Source organism: Microplitis mediator, chromosome 10, assembly GCF_029852145.1.
Source record: "Microplitis mediator isolate UGA2020A chromosome 10, iyMicMedi2.1, whole genome shotgun sequence".
Classification (NCBI taxonomy): domain Eukaryota; kingdom Metazoa; phylum Arthropoda; class Insecta; order Hymenoptera; family Braconidae; genus Microplitis; species Microplitis mediator.
Genome location: NC_079978.1, coordinates 18,751,879 through 18,772,600, shown reverse-complemented (window position 1 = coordinate 18,772,600; position 20,722 = coordinate 18,751,879). Strand labels below are relative to the sequence as shown.

The 20,722-nt window shown below is 30.4% G+C and overlaps 2 protein-coding genes across 4 annotated transcripts in view; both read left to right on the top strand.

The window, feature by feature from the left end:
* Positions 1 to 20,722, top strand: part of LOC130675696 (glycoprotein 3-alpha-L-fucosyltransferase A) — a 67,586-nt gene that overhangs the window by 21,994 nt on the left and 24,870 nt on the right. Inside the window, exon 7 of one of the 3 annotated variants that reach the window (XM_057481522.1) lies at positions 78 to 443. In XM_057481522.1, coding sequence (XP_057337505.1) covers positions 78 to 435 — 358 coding nt within the window. In that variant the 3' untranslated portion in view covers positions 436 to 443. Of the gene's footprint in view, positions 1 to 77; positions 3,271 to 20,722 lie in introns of those variants that run through there. The other 2 variants (XM_057481521.1, XM_057481523.1) reach the window with 2 other exon arrangements.
* LOC130675695 (uncharacterized) lies at positions 15,659 to 19,156 on the top strand. The gene is made up of 2 exons (XM_057481520.1): positions 15,659 to 16,036; positions 17,781 to 19,156. Exons 1-2 carry the CDS (start codon positions 15,760 to 15,762, stop codon positions 18,980 to 18,982), a joined length of 1,479 nt encoding a protein of 492 aa, XP_057337503.1. The 5' UTR covers positions 15,659 to 15,759; the 3' UTR covers positions 18,983 to 19,156.

Here is a 20,722-nt window from a genome sequence, read left to right as displayed (position 1 = left end):
TCATATATTTTTAACAATATATAGCTTCTCCATGTGGGCTATTAGTTTATTAATATTTATTTATTTGCTTATTTCAGGCACAACATTTTGCCCATCGTAATGGGCGCGCACCCAACAGATTATGCTAAAAGTGCGCCCTATCGTTCTTATATTCACGTAGATGAGTTTGAATCACCGCGCGAATTAGCCGACTATCTTCATCGGCTTGATCGCGACGATGAATTATATAACTCTTATTTCAAATGGAAAGGCACCGGGGAATTTATAAATACGTATTTTTGGTGTCGCGTTTGCGCGATGGTACACGACGAAAGACCGCCAAAATATTACAAAGATGTTAATGAATGGTGGCGTGGCGACGATGTTTGCACACTCAATTCATGGAGAGAAAATGAAAATCACGAGTTGCTGAATAATCTTGTCAAGGAAGATTAGGTGCTTAGGTAATTAATTTAATTTTTTTTTATATAAATTAATATTGTTTGTAAAGAACTACAAATATTAAGCCAAAGTTTATATTTTTTAAGTGTTATCTATTTTTTTTTTATCTATTAAATTATTTCGGTACGTTAACTATTGCAATAATTGCAATAAATATATTGCTTCCTAGGTAAGTAGATTTATTAATCTACTAAGTATACATATATATGTGTATATTAGTTTAAATAAAATTTTTGAAAACGTTAATCGTAATTAAACTTCCATTAAATGAGTAATGGCTCACTTTTAAAGGCAAAAATATCATTACTATTAAAGAAGTTCATTATTTGAATATATTGTGGGTCATTTTATTATCTTTTTTCTATATAATTGATGTTACAAATAACCCTGGTGGATCCAAATTACTGTAATTTACGGCATTCTTTGGTATCATGCGGGTTTTTACTGTAAGCTTACGGCATTTTACGGTAAACGCACGGTATGTGTACCGTAAATTTACCGTAAGACAACAGTGATTTACGTTAAAATTTCGGCAAGCCTGCGGTATTTTACGGTAGACTGAAATATTGCACTTTAAAAACTGTAAAAATAAAAAACATACGGTGCTTATGGTAATAATGCTGCAAATTACGGTAAATAGCCGCCTTTTGCCGTGTAATACCGTAAATTGGGGCAAATTACCGAATAATCTTGTAAATTGGGGCGAAACTGCCATAGAAAATGCCGTATTTTACGGTAAATTACGGCGAAATGCGATAAATTACCGTGATTAGGATCCACCAGGGAACGCATATCCCCAGCAGATCCGAATTACTGTAATTTACGGTATCCGGCAAGATTACCGTAAATTGTGATAAATTGTTGTAATTACCGTAATTTACCGCAAATTTTGGTAAATTGCTTTAATTGCCGTAATTTACCTTAATTTGGATCTGCTAGGGATATTTATTGAATTATATTTACCAAAAAAAAAAAAGAAGAGTTTCATTGAAATTTAACCCGGCTCGAAAATTTGATCTATTTTGAATAAAACAAAAATTTCAAGTTATTCCTCTTCAATTCCACTTATAATTTATCTTAACTAGCATGTGAAATTTGATCGAATTTTATCCGTACTATTTTTCTTTAGTTAGGTTATTTTCCGACTTGTTTTCAATAATTTTTAATCTGCTTTTAGTCGCTTCTAGATGAAAATCGAACTTTTTTTGAATATATCGCCTCCCTAGCAGATCCGAATTACGATAAATTACCGTAATTTACTGCAATTGCGGCACCCGGCAAATTACCGCAATTTACGGTGAAAATAGGTAATTTTATCATAAAAAAATAATATGCGGTAATTATTCTGAGCACCGAAATTGCGGTAAATTACGGTAATTACCATAATTAACCGTAATTCGGATCTGCTAGGGCTCTCTCAATACCGCGAATTACGGTAAACTACCGTATTTATCGTCAATTACCGCATTTCCCCGCAAAATGTCGTATTTACACGGCAAATTTGCTCATTTTACGGTAATTACGACAATTTGCTGTAGTACACGGCAGTTTATGAAAATTTGCGGTAATTTACCATGACTTGCAGTATTTTTTACCGCAAACACGTTACAATACTCTTCTCTATGGTAAAATACCGTACTTTTGCAGTAAATTCGCATGCTTATTATGAAATGCCCCATTTTTACCATAAAATACTGCAATAATCGTTGTAAATTTTCGGTAAATTACCGTACTCTTACTGAAAAATGTCGCATTTTACCGTAGTTCGGATCTACTAGGGCTTCTTTTGAATTTATCCAGACCAAATTAGTCTTTTACTTCTTATTATTTTGAATAGACGGTTTTTGACAGTTCCTCGATCAAATACAGCTTAAAATTTTTATAAAAATTTAAAGACAGACCAATTAGTCCAAATACAATCTAGTCAGACTAAAATCAGATCAAATTTTTCGACCCGGGAATGTTATTTTCGTTATCATGCACGGGTACATGCCCTGGAACGGCGACTAATCGATAACTAATCTATGTTTGTACTGAGTTTTAAGTCTATAGATTACAAACTTAATAAAAATTACACTCACATGTTATCTTATGAAAGGTAAAAGAAATTAATATAGAATCAAATAGTAAGGGAGTGTCGCATCTTTACAAATAATTGATCGATATTTATTTATGTCCACAAAAATAATATCTATACAAATATAGTCTACAAAATAATTTCTATCAATACTTTGTACAAGAATAATTTTCTAATTTTTGCAACAAAGAAATAAAAAATCTGAACTTTATCTTTTCGAATCAAAGTAACGATAGTTAATCTAATGTCAATAATAAATAATTATTATCTGAGCTTATCGTTGCATCGGAATATTTCCTATAATATCGTGCAGTATAAAGCTGTTTGTTGGGTCAAAAAAAACATACAATAAAATTATTCTTGTCTAAAACATTAATGGTGTAGATATTACCGGGTAAATTTCAATCGTACACGGAGAGAAATTTATGTTCCTAGCACGTTTATGAAATATCATCCGTTATGGTAATGATTACTTGGAATTATGGGATATAGGCCGATACTTTCTGGGAAAAATTCCCATAAGTATGGGAACAATTTCCATTATTATGGTAACAGTTCCCATATCGCATAGTAATAGAATTATGGTAATGATTACCATAATATTATGGTAATCGTTACCATTATACTATGGTAAATGTTACTATAACATTATAGTAATGGTTACCATAATATTATGGTGACGATTACTATGATATTATTGTAACGGTTACCATATATTATAGTAATGGTTACCATATATTATGGTAATGGTTACCATAATATATGGCAATGCTTGCCATATATTATGGCAATGGTTGCCATATATTATGACAATGGTTACCATATATTATGGTAACCATTGCCATATGTTATGGTAACCATTGCCATATATTATGGTAACCATTGCCATATATTATGGTAACCATTGCCATATATTATGGTAACCATTGCCATATATTATGGTAACCATTGCCATATATTATGGTAACCATTGCCATATATTATGGTAACCATTGCCATATATTATGGTAACCATTGCCATATATTATGGTAACCATTGCCATATATTATGGTAACAATTACCATATATTATGGTAACAATTACCATAATATTATAGAAACCATTACCATAATATATTGTAACCATTACCATAATATATTGTAACCATTACCAGAATATATTGTAACCATTACCATATATTATGGTAACCATTGCCATATATTATGGTAACCATTGCCATATATTATGGTAACCATTGCCATATATTATGGTAACCATTGCCATATATTATGGTAACCATTGCCATACATTATGGTAACCATTGCCATATATTATGGTAACCATTGCCATATATTATGGTAACCATTGCCATAATATTATAGAAACCATTACCATAATATATTGTAACCATTACCATAATATATTGTAACCATTACCAGAATATATGGTAATGGTCACCATTATATTATGGTAATGGTTACCATATATTATGGTAATGGTTACCATATATTATGGCAATGCTTGCCATATATTATGGCAATGCTTGCCATATATATATGGTAACCATTGCCATATATTATGGTAACCATTGCCATACATTATAGTAACAATTACCATAATATTATAGAAACCATTACCATAATATATTGTAACCATTACCATAATATATTGTAACCATTACCAGAATATATTGTAACCATTACCAGAATATATGGTAATGGTCACCATTATATTATGGTAACGATTACTATGATATTATTGTAGTGGTTACCATATATTATGGCAATGGTTACCATATATTATGGTAATGATTACAATATATACATATTATACGGTAACGATTACCATAATATATGGTAACCATTATGATAATATTATAGTATCCATTACCATAATATTCTAGCAATGATAACTATAATATGGATGCCGTTCCTATAATCACTACTTCAAAAAAAACCGGTTACCATGCATTATGGGAACCATTTCCATAATATATTGTAATTTTTTCCATAAATTTCTCTCCGTGTAGCGTAGATATTACCGTGTAAATTTCAATCGTATACAAAATATTTTTATAGTTTCAAAATTTCACTAAATTTTCTGTCGAGATGCGACATGTTTCAATAATAATTAATTTTATTTTTTTAAAAAACTTAGTTAAATAATTTATTAATTAATTTTAGACAAACTAATTTTTAATAAAAAAGGTTGTAAACAAATTACACATGAATCTAATTAGTTAGTAAATTAATTTATTTAATAGTCTAAATCAATAGATAATTATATTAACGTAAATGAAAAATTTAAATTTAAATAAAGTTTGTGATAAGTTGTGATGTCTATTATTTGTTCAAAGAAATATTTTAATTATTAATTTTCATAGGCAAATTATTATAGTAATCGTTATGTTATTATTATTTAAATTATTATTTATTGTTATATTTTTAGTTTAAATTGATAATTAAATAATGATTTATGTTAATTTAGATAGAATATATTTTTTATATTTATTTTATTGAAAATGTTATAATTTTTTTGTTTATTCTCAATAACAAACAAAAAATTCAACGCACTGCCAAAATAAAAGATTTTGGTTTTTATTTTATTTTTATAAAGATTATTTATAATTATCATTATTTTGTATTTATATAATTATAGTTAATAAATCTTATAATTGTGCAATGTTAAAATATTTTTTGTATAAAATGTGCTATAGGCTAAATTTTTGTTCCCGGGTAACAAAAATTATATATACTTATGTATGATTATATATAATTATATGCAATTCTTAAGTAATTATGTATAACCCATATATATTTAGACATAATATGTAATTACATATAATTATATACAGAAAATGGCCCAATGTCATTATATAAAATTATATACAATAGTTGTTTATATGTAATTATAAAAATTACACATAATTGTACGCAATTATACCCGAGAATAAATAGTTGAATCTGATTGTATATAATTATATCTGAGCGGTTAGATATAACTAGATCCAAATGTAGGCAGGATGTAGCTATATATAGCTATGTGATTGTATATAATTATATGCGATTATATATAGTTATATATAATCGTATATAACTATGTATAGTTATATATGATTATATATGGAACTGTCAAGTTAATTATATAGTTATATATAACTATGCATGAATTTCTCGAGCGCATAAGCGCATAAGCGCATTTAAATATAGTGGAAACCTAAACATGCAAACCTCTCAATAAGACAATTTATAGATAAATTGAGAAAAATATAGATAGCCCGAACTGGGAATCGAACCCAGACCAATTCGGTAACGCGCCGAGTGCTCTACCAGTTGAGCTATCCGGCCCTATACTATATTCCGTTCAATTTGATCTATAACTTATTGAGCCACACCGTCCTTCTTACGGTAATACACCATTTAAATATAGTGGAAACCTAAACATGCAAACCTCTCAATAAGACAATTTATAGATAAATTGAGAAAAATATAGATAGCCCGAACTGGGAATCGAACCCAGACCAATTCGGTAACGCGCCGAGTGCTCTACCAGTTGAGCTATCCGGCCCTATACTATATTCCGTTCAATTTGATCTATAACTTATTGAGCCACACCGTCCTTCTTACGGTAATACACCATTTAAATATAGTGGAAACCTAAACATGCAAACCTCTCAATAAGACAATTTATAGATAAATTGAGAAAAATATAGATAGCCCGAACTGGGAATCGAACCCAGACCAATTCGGTAACGCGCCGAGTGCTCTACCAGTTGAGCTATCCGGCCCTATACTATATTCCGTTCAATTTGATCTATAACTTATTGAGCCACACCGTCCTTCTTACGGTAATACACCATTTAAATATAGTGGAAACCTAAACATGCAAACCTCTCAATAAGACAATTTATAGATAAATTGAGAAAAATATACATAATTATTATACATAATTATATATGATCATATAATAAATTATATATGATCATAATAATTAGATATAATTATATATGACTATATATAATTATTAAGGCCAAGAATTTGGTTTTTTTAAAAGGGAGAGATAAAATATGGGAGGAGCTGAATTTCTGATTGGTTGAATTTTTATAGATTTGTATTTGTTTATTTGAATGGACTGAAAAGAGCGATGAAACACAAATAAGTTTAACCAATGCAAAACAAATATACTAGTCACATAACCATGTATATTTGTAATCTTGATGTGGAACTTTATTGGTTGAAACTCTAAAATATGCACCCAACTATATTTTGAATGAATTTAAACTAAGGGTGTTATTTTGCAAATATTTTAGATGATATTACTTTAGCCGACGGATAACAAAATTTTTCTTCAATTGGAACATGATTTGCACGCTGGACAGCTTCTATTCAATCAAAATATAGCTGACTGCATATTTTAGAGTTTCAACCAACGAAGTTCCACATCAAGATTATAAATATACATGGTTATGTGACTAGTATATTTGTTTTGCATTGATTAAACTTATTTGTGTTTCATTGCTCTCTTCAGTCCATTCAATTAAGCAAATACAAATCTATAAAAATTCAACCAATCAGAAATTCAGCTCCTCCCATCCTTTATCTCTCCCTTTTAAAAAAACCAAATTCTTGGCCTTAATAATTATATATGATTATATCTAACTATAAATAAAATTATAATTTTTCTTATCAATTTACTTCTTTTGTCAATGAAAATTTGAAAATATAAATAATTATATTGTCATGCATAGATATGTATAATTATATATAATAAGAGATCTGCTTAATCTGATATAATTATATATCACTACGCATAGCTCAATATAATTGTTGAACTTATACAAGAACTTTAGATATAATTATATATCGCTATACATTAGGGTGGGTTGAAAAAAAAACTTTTCTTAGCATGGGGGTAGAATTTGTACCTTATAAAAAAAAAAATTTTTTCAGAAAAAAAAAATTTTTTTACTCAACATTTTGAGGTGGCCCACTCGTTTTTAAAATAAATAATTGATCAAACGGGGTAGTCCCAACGAAAAAAATTACATGGTGTTCTACAATCTGTAGGGTGTCCCCTTGAAGGCTAATTGAAAGTCAGGAGTTGAAAAAATTTTTTTCCTATTATTTTTGTAATTTAAGTAAAAAATTCAAAAATGAAAAGCATTTTCTTTTGAATTAAAATGAAAGTGAAGTAAAAAAAAGTCACATTCGACAATTATTAGATGTTTTCCACGATTTTGGACAAAAAAAAATTTTTTTCGTTGGAACTACCCCGTTTAATCAATTATTTATTTAAAAAACGAGTGGGCCACCTCAAAATGTTAAGTAAAAAATTTTTTTTTTTCTGAAAAATTTTTTTTTTTTTATAAGGTACAAATTCTACCCCCGTGCTAAGAAAAATAAAAAAAAAGTTTTTTTTCAACCCACCCTACTATACATATTCATATCCGATCATATATAATTATATATAATCATATTTTTTACTCCAAGTGTCTTATCTGGTTATATATAATTATATGTAACTAGACATGATTAGATATAATTATATAAAACTATATATGGTCAAATTCAATTATACATAGACATATAATCATTTTTACTCGGGTATATAATTACATTGGGCCATTTTTCACATATATAATTATATATAATTTTTTTTACCCGGGTTAGTTTAACATATCTGTTGGAATGTTATTTAATAGCTCAAATATTAAAGCGCAAATAAGAAGATAGGATTTATTATAAAAAAAAAATAATTTAAAATAATTAAATCACGCGCAGAATTAACAACGAATGGATAATTTTAGTATTTATAAATAAAAATATTTATTATAAATATGTCAGTTAGTCACTACTAATTCACGTCGTAATTATTTATAATTTTGTTTTTTATTAAATAAGTTAATGATTACGAATACGCACAAAATTGTTAAATTTGACAGTTGTAAGTGTAAAAAAAAGTAGCAGGATTAATTTTTAAAAATTATTAAAATTTTTGATAAAAAACAATTGAATGATTAAACTACAATTTGATAAATACGAAGTAATATATTTTCTTGCTGAGCAATATCAATCGAATTGTCATCTTTGTATGATGTTATTGAACGATTCATTTTATCAATTTCATTATCATTGTAGATAATAATGATTACAGGATAGTCATATAATTTCCTAGAGGATCTTAATTACGGTAAATTACCGATTTTACCGCAAAATACCGTATTTGACTGCAAATTTACGGTAAAGATCCAGTAATTTTCGGTGGAATACGGTTAATTAAACGGAGAGAAAAGTCAAGTAAATATGCCTATGCAGCATAGTAATAATTACATTACTCTATAGTTTGTATAAGCAGCCACATCCCTAGCAGATCCGAATTACGGTAAATTACGGCTATTATTGTAATTTACCGTAATTTACGGTATCCAGCAGAACTGCCGTAATGGTTGCGGTAAAAATACGACAATTTACTGTCATTTACTGTATTTAGCCGCAATCTGCAGTAATTTACCGGGATTTTGCCGCAATTAACGGTAAAATAATGTGGTAAAATACTGTAAATTGCACGGTAATCTACTGTAAATTGCGGTAATCTAAAGCAAATCACGGCAAGTTGCCGTAATTTACCGTAATTTTACGGCGCCTAGCAGAATCACCGCAAATTACGGCAATTTACCGTAATTTGCCGAAGATTCCCGGAATTTGCCGTAGATTACCGTAACTTACGGTAAATTACCGTAACTTACGGTAATTCTGCTAGGCACTGTAAATTACGGTAAATCACTGTATTTACCGTAATTCGGATCCGCTAGGGATTACCGTGATTTATGGCCAAATGCGGCAATTTACCGCAATTTACAGTAAATTGCAACATTTTACCGTAAATTACGGTAGTTGTGCCGGATACCGTAAATTACGGTAATTACCGTAATTAGGATACACTAAGGATACAATGATTACTATGCTGCATAGGAATATTTACTTTACATTTCTCTCCGTGTATGGTAATTTATCACAATTAGTTGCATTTTTACCGTAGCATAGTGAAACACTTCACTTTACGGTAAAATGCCGTAATTTTGCAGTAAAACTACACAATTACGATTACATACCGCAGTATGACTAAAAAATACCGCATTTCCGGTGAATTGACTGCATGTTTACCGTAGGATACTGTAATTTACCGCGAAAAACCGTAAGTTACCGTAAAATTATGTAATTTACCGCGAAAAACCGTAACTTACCGTAAAATTATGTAATTTACCGTAATTTGGATTCGTCAGGAATAAATAGTCAATTGTCGCTTGAAATATTTGATAATGATATTAGTTGTTAATTAAAATAAATATACGTATAATACATTATTATATTATTAATAGAGAAATAATTCTCTTACATTATACAGTATTCTAATAATTATAATGATAAAAGGAAAATGAATAATTTTAATAATTTGTAAAATATTAAATTATTTATAGTGAAGAAAAATAGATCGGTGTTTGTAGTCGACGTTTTAAATTGTGTGTGTTATTGAAAAAATTAAGTGATGATTTTAATTGTATTTAATAAAAATAATTGTGAATGAATGAGTGAGTAGAGAGCTCAAAAATTTGTATGCTAAAATACAAAAATCAAAAGGTAAAAGTTTGATGTTTGGATAATACTATTGTCATAAAAGTAAATAAGTTAATTAATGATGGGCTTTTTTTTAAACGAATATTTTGATAGATACCATGATGTCCATCGATAATTAAGTGATATGTACAATTAAGTTAACGCTGTTATTGTCTAACAAGCAAACCAAAACAAAAAATATAAAATTACTAAATAAAAAACAATGAGTTTTAAAACTCTGAATTGATTGGTGCTGGCTGTGGTGCATGAAAAATAAAATCATGATGAATAAAAATATTCATGTAAATAAATTTTCTTATTGTTAATTATTGACCATTTCCTTCCACCCTCTTATTTTCAGTTTCAGTTTCAATTACGAGTGTAATTAGGGTTAAAGTGGCATTCGACGCAGCATTCATAGCTTTAAAGCTGATTAGATTTTGAAATCAATCCATCAAGTATTTAAGTATACTTTTGCATAATTTGTGCAGTGTCATGAATGGTCATTCATGATTGAGTTTGGTCATGCATGACATTGCATGAATTATGCGTGACTATCCTTTCCTAATCATGCATGGTCATGCATGATTGGACATGGTTTATTATGGTTATGCAGTATCATGAATGGTCATTTGTGATCGAGCTTGATCATGCACGACATTGCATGAATCATGCATGATTATTCTTTCCTAATCATGCATGATTGGACATGGTTTGTTATGGTCATACAGTGTCATAAATGGTCATTTGTGATCGAGCTTGATCATGCATGAATCATGCGTGACTATTCTTCCCTAGTCATGCATGCTCATGCGCGACTGAGCATGATTTTACTCGGTCAGTCATGCCTTCGCTTAATCATGCAGAGTCATGCATCATCATTCATGATGGAGCTAAGCCATGTATCGTTTATGCATGATATTGCATGAATCATGCATGACTACCCAGTGAACACATGACCTTATTTTGACGTCATACGTAGGTCATAGCAATGTCACGACATCTGATGTAAATTTGATGTCAATCTGACGTTCTACATGACTTTAATATGATGTAAAGCTTGTGACATCATATTGATGTAAGCATGACTCTTGTACGACGTCACAGTTATGACTTATGTCTTACGTACGTTTGACATAGAATCTACATCACATTGTTATGTAGTAATAAAGTCATTATCCGTATATCATAATGACGTAATTTTAAAATCATACATTCATGTCAGTAGCAAAGTCACGGTTATACGTAATATGGATGTCACTCTTAAATCATATCTTTACATCAGTGACAAGTCAGTATTTTACGCAATTCTGATGTAATTTCCGAGTCATAGTTTTTTATCATCTATTTATTGAAATAAAACAATCATAGAATGAATTTTCAAATATGTGTAAATGTGTAAAAATAACAACTAAACGTCGAACATTTTTGGGGTCAAAGTAATCGATAAACTCGATAATAGATCATTCAGACGTTTTAGATTAGAACATTAGCGTGAGCATAAAAAAATTAACTTTATTTTTTTAAATGATATATCGAAAATATCATTTAGGATGACAAAGAAAATGTAACGACAGTTTGAACTCTATTGCTATTATGATTTTAAAGTTTAGTATCACAATTTTTCAATCGATTAAATTTCATACGATTTTGTGAAATTATTTAATGTTTCGCAAAATTTTATATAAGATTTTTTAAATTTCACATCACAACAAAAAATTCAAAAATTTGATGAAACTTAATGAAATTTCATACAATTATCATCGAGGCCGACAAATATTGCTTCTATAAAATTTCATAAAAGTTCATGGAGTTTTTTAAATTTTGTAAAAACCCATCACGATAACTTATTAACTCTGTCTTTTCCGGCATTTCACTCTAAATACATCAATTAAGCACGAGATTTGAACTCTCGTGATGTGGACCAGTGAGCAACGTTCAGGACTACCAGCCAAGAGGAGCCGTGTTCGAACCCAGCAGACGCCCAGGATTTTTTCATCATTTAACGTTATCTAATCTTGTTTCAGAATTCACAACGCGTTCGCGCGGTAATAATCAAATCAAAAATTCGGTATTTCATTTTATTTTTTTATTTTTCAAAATATTTTTTCCGAATTGATAATTTTGACATCACCCATATGTCATATTGACGTCATAGAAGGTCACACAGACATCACATTTACATCATGCATACGTCATTAGTTTTACATCATAATCTTACGTAAAAAAGTGTGAAATAATGAGTCACACCTGACTCATTCGTGACTTATATCTTACGTAAATGATGACATAGCGTAACGTCACTCTGAAATCAAATTTACGTCAATGTGTTTACTGGGTATTTTCTCCCCGTCGTGCATGATCATGCATGATTGAACACGGGGTTGCATGATCATGCGTGCCTTTGCATGATTTGTGCAAATTCATGCACGAGCACGCTTTAACCATGCATGGTTCATGAACGATCATGCATGATTCATGCTTGATCAAGCTTGACGACTTTTTAATTACGATGTTAATGATAGAAGTAATTATTTAAGATAATAAAAGTCATAATTTCTGTCTATCATAAATAATTGTAAATTTTACCATATAGTTGGTAGATGGGGGAAGGGGGGAGGGGGCAAAATGGGCCCCTGAAGAAAAAAATTTTCAAATCCTCAGTTTTTTTTACTTTTTTTTACTTCCTTGTCAAGTATTTGACCTTAATTTCTTCATTCCATAAAAAATTAAAAATGTGGGGCAAAATGGGCCCCCATACAAAAATTATTTCACCCCCTCCCCCTTTCCCTCCTACAATTCAGATTGTTTATTTAATAATTTAAATAATATTTTCTATCATATAATTCAGTTTAAAAATTGCACTACAACTCAATGATAGCTTTTACCATAAAATTCTCTACGTGTACCTGGGTACCTCATCAGACCCTCATCTCGAAGTTTGCACCTCTAACGATAGGATTTACATTGTATAGACTATAAGAAATTGTAAATCACTCAACAGTTTCCATCTGTTTTGGGTTTTCCTAATCCCTTTTTCGTTTCGTACTTATTTTAATTTCACACTTCTTATCTATCTTTTATATACAAATATTTTACTTAATCCTATTATTTGAAGTTTTCGTTTAAGTAATAACATTATGCCCCTGTTTCACTTGGACGGTAACTGAAGAGGTTTCCCCTTCCTCTAGTGAACTAGCACGGATCGGAATGCTGGGAGGGGGGAATTTCTACTGACGGTCTAGCCGAGTCTCAGTGTAACTTCATTTTAAGTTGAGCGATTAGTGGATACGTTTCTTGCCAACTATAAATTTCTCGAATACAATCTTCTCGTGCAGTTCTGATTCACAATTTTTATTTATAAGAACATCAAGTTGTCTTGATCATCGATTCTGTTTTATACTTATGTATAAAAAGTTGTTTGTTACGTTTTAAATTCTGAAAACAATAAGGAAGTAAGGATACTTATCGAACCTACCACAGTACGTATTTTTCCCTACTTCTTAATCATCGTCCATATTGGGCTACGTGCTATTAGTACATTACGCAATTAACGTATTTATATCAATAAAAATTTCGTTTTGTTAACAGCCAAAAATTACACAGTCGAAGATTGCCGCAGCTATGCCATTTCCTCGCGCAAAGAAACAAATTCAACCATTTAACTCTGAAGTTAAACAGCGTGCCATGATGATGTCCGCGGATCAAGAGGATCTGAAGAAGCTGTCAGAATTCAGATTACACAAAAAAATTATTCGCAGGCCTCAATCGCCACCACCACCACCACCACCTTCGTGTATTCGTAACTGAAGGAACGCAAACATTAATACGATTCCTCTAAAGAAACGTTTCACTGCCGTTGGACGAGATCTGCAACGGGTTCAGGTCAAGGAAAATTGTTCTGATCTAGCTATGACTATTTACATTGCCAGAGAACAACTTCGGGAGGTTGTAGAAACGCGAGCGCAGTTAAAGGCGACATTAGATCAGACCGAAAAGGAAATGGAGGAAGACTGTCGTAGTCAGTTAGCACGTGAAGAGCGTCGTCGGAAAGCGCGTAAAGCACGTGCTAGGCCAAAAGCTCCTGCAGTAAAAACATTCTCTGGTCCATACAAGGGAACCAGATTACAACAGAAACGCGAGCGGGATATAAGTGAACCCAGTGCTAAAGTAATGCCCGCCAAGAACATACACTTATCCAAAAAATTAAAGGAACAAGAAAATTTTATAAATTTTTTAGTGATTTTTGGAAGGCTGTATTTTCGTAAAAAAATGATTGTATCGAAAAAATGAAAAAAGAAAATTGAAGCTTGAAATCTCTAGTTTAAAGATCTTTCAGCAAAATAATTTGTTGAGCCATGGTTTTTGCAGAATCGTAAGAAAAAGGTCGAGAAAAACTTTTTCCAAATTTTTTAGTTTTGTTTTTTAGGTCTACGGGGCCGGGAAAATTTTTTTCGAAAAAATCAATTTGTGGCTCGTTTAGGAAATTTATTCAGCTACAATTTGCTTTTTTTGTTTCTCTGTACGACAGTTTGCTGCTGAGATATCAGCCTTCAAATGAAAAAGGATCATTTTGTCTTTGATTATCGATATCTCAGCAACTAATAGTCGTACAGTAATTTAAAGGACAGTGTGAGAAACTTGAATAAATTCCCTACAAGCTCCACTTTCGATTTTTACAAAAAAAAAAAATTTTTTTTATCCTTAACATCAATTTGAAAAACCCACAAAAAATGGCCATTTTCTGGTTTTTAGGTCAACTCATCGCTACTTTGCAAATATTGATGGACAGGTCAATGTTGCCAGGTAATTTTACAGCTTAATGTACCCCCAAAAATCATGGAAATTTTCAGATTGATCCATTGAACTGTTTGTCCGGTCCGATTGCTCGAAGTTTTGCAAAACATGTTTACCCCAATGTTTTAGCAGTTCTGACGTAAAACATCAAATTAAGAATTAAAATTAAAAATAGCGATGATAGACCTCTTAAAATTAATATTAAGGGCTCAAACCATCAAATTTTTTTTTTTGTCATTCTGAATAATATTTTCGATATAGCTATGAAAAAAAAAAATAGTCAATTTTTTTGGCCCAGTCTAGTATATATTATGTGTTAGTATTTAATTTGACGATCGCACTATACCTTATGAATTAGAAATTTTTTAATTAAATAATGATTGATTAATTATCACAATAATAATAATAATAATAAGAATAAGAATAAAGAGTCGGACTAGCGGGGATAACCCCCTGAGTATTTAAACAAACAGATAATCATAATCCTAATAATTAGAAATATAAATTTTTAGATGAGTGTGAATGTAGCAGACATCAATTAATAAAATAATATTTATAAAAAATGCACTTACTAATTTCATAGTTTTTTAAATGCGCATTTATTTAAAATTTTATTTCGATAATTATTTACTCTATTTATTCAAATTTTTAAATTTGTCTGATGTCTGCTACATTCTCATTTTTCATTGTCGTCTAACTTCAGGTTCCTAACTGACCAATCAAGTCGCGCAGTCTGGTAGTAAAAAATTAAACTAATAATAGCTTACACAGTCAAGTAAATACGCAGTAAATGCATTGTCAACATCAGTAATAAATTTTACGAAAAAAATTATTAACAAATAAAAATAATAATGGAAGTTGCAATATTTAGCGAGCGTAAAAAGTCAAAAAGTAGAGTATGCTGCGCAGTTAGAGAGTGTCAGAGCAAAGCAAGTAAAAATTTAAACGTAATTTTCCATAAATTTCCGAAGGCTGGTGGTCATTTAGTGTCAATAGAAAATTTTTTCGGTAATTTTGAAAAAGTTGACAGATTAAAAGCGTGGCAAAAATTATTAAGAATAAATAAAGTCACTCCTCAGATGAAAGTTTGCTCCTTACATTTTAAAAAAACCGACTATTTATTTCCAGGTACGGTTGTAAATTTTAACCTAAAAATTAAAAACAAAATATTTTTATTTTTTAAAGTAAGCAAATATTAAATGATCCTGAAGTTAGCAGACAACTAAAAATTTTTGGATTTTTTTTTTCAACAAATAAATTACAAAAAAATAAAAACTAAAAATATGCACGTGCAGAAAATTTAACCCTTCAGCACCCGCACTATGAGTTTTTTCTCACACTTGACTTCAAATATTTTTTTCTAAGTAATTTCAAATGGAATGACCTAGTGAAATTTTTTTTATATTAATAAAATTTTATGCTTTTAATGATTTTGAAATTTAAAAATTATTTCGAACATAAAAAATATTTATTTTAAAAACCCATGAGACTTTTTCTTATCACGCGAGTAAAGGAAGACGTAAAAATTAATGCGGTTCGGCTCAGTTCGGACAGTTCCGAATCTTTTCGGCAATCACCGTCATTATTTTCAGCCGTTACATCTGTCATTGGTTACAAAATTAAAAAGTAAAAAAACAAGTACATTATAGGAAATTTCAAAATAAAAACAAGCGAAATATTCAAATAAATCATAATTACGTCATAAATGGGAAAGTCAGGGTGGTCACGAACCGGGAATTATTAGGGAATTTAATGCAACCGGGAAATATCATGGAAATGTCAGGAAATTTCGAAAAGTATCCGGGAATTAAATTGTAACAGTTCAAAATTTAAAAAATTTTAAATTATACACTAGTTATAAAAATTAAGGGATATTCAAAAAATTTCAAATTTTAAAGTGATTTTCCCCAGGTTGTAACTCGAAGGAAAATGGTCAGACGATAAAAACAAAAAAGGCAAATTGTAGCTTCAAGTGTCTAATTTTCTGAACTGGTCTTTAAATTTTTTTATTATGTGCGTTTCTGGAGTAATCCTAAGAAAACTTTCGAAAAAGAAATTTACCAAATTTTTGGTCGTCTTAAAAACGGTCTTCGAGCTTCAATTAATTTTTTTCGATAATTATCATTGATTTCTGATTGCTCCGGAATTGTGCATAATAAAAAAATTTAAAGACCCAGATCAGAAAACTAGACACTTGAAGCTACAGTTTGACTTTTTGTTTTTATTGTACGACCATTTTCCTTCGAGTTACAAACTGTTGAAAATTACTAAAAAATTTGAAATTTTTTGAATATCCCTTAATTTTTGTAACCAGTGTATTTTAAATTTATTTAAATCATAAAATTTCTTATTAAATATTTTAACTTATACATTTTTAACATCGAAAAATCAAAAGTAGGCAATATTAATTAATTTTATTGCCCTTTTTTTCTGGTTTCTCTTATGATTTAATTATAAAATTAAATTATTAAAAATGAAAATATAATAAAAACTTTGAATATCTAAATGAAACGAATAAAATTTCTAAATCAGGGAAAAATGTGAAAAACTTAACTGGAAAACCGGGAAATATCAGGGAATTTTTAAATCATTTCTTTGTGGCCACCCTGAAAGCGCATAATCTTCTTATTTTATTTAATTTAAAACTTACGATGCGCCGAAGCGTGAGACTTTTTCTCGCAACACGGGTAATGTTTTACGTTCTTCTAACGCGGGTGCTGAAGGGTTAAAAAACTACAGTTGCAATTTTTTCAAACTTTTTTTTTTATAATTTACCGTCTAGAAGAAAATCCAAAAATTATTAGACGCCGGCTAACTTCAGTATCATAATTATTAATCATAATAATATTTTAATTATTCTGTAATTTTTTAGACTACGATTCAGGGAAAAAATTTCTGAAAAAAAATGCCGTTCCTTCATGCAATTTACCAAAGTCACTAGTAGCAAAAAATCCAGTCAAAGATGAATCTCGGCTGCAAAGAAGACTAGTAAGACGAAAGGGGGTAGAATTGACCGTAACACAAAATACTAAACCCGATCAATCTGATATAGAAATCAACGGATCAAAAAACAATCCGGATACTGGTACTGGTACGTCAGCAGTGCATTCTGGTGTTCCTGAGACGTCAAGCTCTGCACAAAAAGAAATTAGTACCCAAGTAGAGACATCGTCTTTTACCATCACAGTTATGAATTTACTGACATCAGAAAATGACTTTTCGACTGCTACAGGAATCCAATCTTACAAAATTTTTAATACTATTGTTAGACGGGTAGAAAGTGTGTATGGGGAAGATTTATTAAACTTCAAGTTGACTTTGAGAGAACGAATCATTCTGACGTATGTAAAATTAAAGCAAAACTTATCATGGGCGTTTTTAGCTGTAATTTTCAAAAAATGTACTGCTGCACAATGCCGGCATATATTTTACACAACTTTAGACATGTTGTTCAAGTGTTTAAAAATTTTGATCCGATGGCCACCGAAAGAAGAAATTTCGCGAAATTTACCGGAATGTTTTAAAGACTTTGAACACACCAGAGTTGTTGTAGATTGCACTGAAATATTTATTCTGGCTCCAAGTAAACTGTGTTGCCAAGAACTGCCTTCTTCGAATCACAAAAATTCTACGACATGTAAAATAATGACTGGAATTACCCCTGGGGGATTAATTTCCTATTTTACTAAACCTTATGGAGGTAGACTTCTTGACACAGAATTATTCGAGCAAAGTGATCTAATAAAATTATTAGAACCCGGCGATGCTGTGATGACTGACAGAGGATTTTTTATTGATGAACTTTGCACCCGGAACAATTGGAAACTTATAAGACCGCCGCTGATTAAAGATCAAAAGCAATTGAGCAGATGTGAAGCGATATTGGCATCAAAAATTGCTGAGGCTCGAGTTTACGTTCAAAGATTTAACCAGCAAATAAAAGCTTTTGCACTTGTAGGTGGAACAATGTCTGCAGAACTAGTACCAGTACTCCATGAAATTTTTACAGTTGTTTGTGCCACAGTAAATTTAAGCTCTCCCATAGTTAATGATGATAAGTCCATGAAAAATTAAAAACAGTATTACTTTTAAAGAACTTAATCATGTCATCAATTGTTAATTTTTTATTGATGGCAGTTTATTGTTATAACGAATACTGTAGTAGTTATTTTTAAGTCAACTTTTTAAATTATTTTTATAATAATAAATTATTACATCAACAGTATCATACTGTAAACATGCTTGTAGTAATAACTTATTTATTTATTTATTTATTACGCCAATCGGCACTATACATCATCTTAAGATAGTGTTACGTTTTCACTGCACGATGTTGATGTTGAGCTCAGCTAGTTCCGTAGTATTTCTAGGAATTGGGTTCTCGACAGCAAATCACCTCACGGTGACCCGAAATAACTGGTGTTGTATTTAGATATAACAATAACTTTATTCACAATCGATAGTTATAGAATTTAGAAGTTGAAAGTATACACTTATTATACAAATGATATATGTTCAATAATCAAACTTACAGAAGGTATGACTATGGACTTGATAGTTTAATAAGTTCTGATGTCAAAGATCTGATGTAAGTGTCTCTAAACTGATAGTATCAAAATCTGTTCTAAGGGGTCATCTAAAATTACGTCACACGCTAATGGGGAGGGGGGTATCACCGAAATGTGACATAGTGTGACAAGGGGCATGGGGGGGTCAATAGTTTGGTGACGTCACATGTTAAAATTTAAAATACTAAAACGCGAAGTTCAGATGTGAATAAAAAACTTTAAAAATTTACGAACTTGATCTATATTTATTAATAATTTAGCATTCTCGCTATGAGATTATCTCTCATGCAACGTCATTTAACTTCTGGAGCGGCGTTGTAATGCAAGTGAGACACTCAAATAATCTCGACACTAAGGATGTTCCTGATGTTCAAATTCATAACGAAAATGAAGTGCCTGATTTACCAGTAATAGAGAATATAAAAGAGTGGGTCCAAAGTCCATGGACACTAGACAATTAAGTTTTTTATTTTTAATTAACATACTTAGTCGTTTATTGTTTTCGAACTAGTCGTTTGTTTTTTCGGTTATCTGAAATGTTTAACTTTATGTTGATTTTATTAGATTATTTAATAAAAATAAGCAAAAAAATGAAGATAGCTGTTTTCTCTCGATTATTTTTAAATTCGTGCATAAATTTAAAAAATGTGTGACGTCACGTCAGGGGGGGTGGGTTATAAAAATGTGACAACCTGTGACAAGGATGGGGGGAGGGGTTCAAAAGTCCTAAAATTCGTGAGACGTAATTTATGGATGGCTCCTTATCAGTGCGAGGCAATTGGGCATAAGACCCATGCGTCGAGCGCGAGAAGGGATTTAATCCTCGGCTGATGTAAATTCTGAGAAAAGTTATTTATTTGAAAGTCAAAGTCCATTTTCATATCATCTGCATTTGTTACAAATTATTACTAATAGTTTATACAGCTGTGTTTTAAAATGATTAAATTATTTCTAGTTGAATATACTTGGAGATTAAAATGAAAAATGTTCTCATACGTGGGATTAAGTACATCCGGTGATCAGTTTATTATTTGATTATTGATTTGAAAAATATACGTATGTTAAAGATATTCTTATGTTATACGATTCAAATGATAGAATAATTCTTATGATATATAATATATTCTTACGTTATTATAATTATCTACTTAAGGTACTCTAATAATTGGTTATTAGGGTGCCTTATTTTGGGAATAGACTATAAGTCAGTAAAATAATCTAGTGAGCTGAGAACGGACCCTGCTTG

Coding starts and splice junctions, on each gene's coding strand:
- LOC130675695 (XM_057481520.1), top strand. CDS start 15,760: ATGGAAGTTGCAATATTTAGCGAGCGTAAAAAGTCAAAAAGTAGAGTA. Junction 16,037..17,780: donor AACCGACTATTTATTTCCAG/GTACGGTTGTAA, acceptor GTAATTTTTTAG/ACTACGATTCAGGGAAAAAA.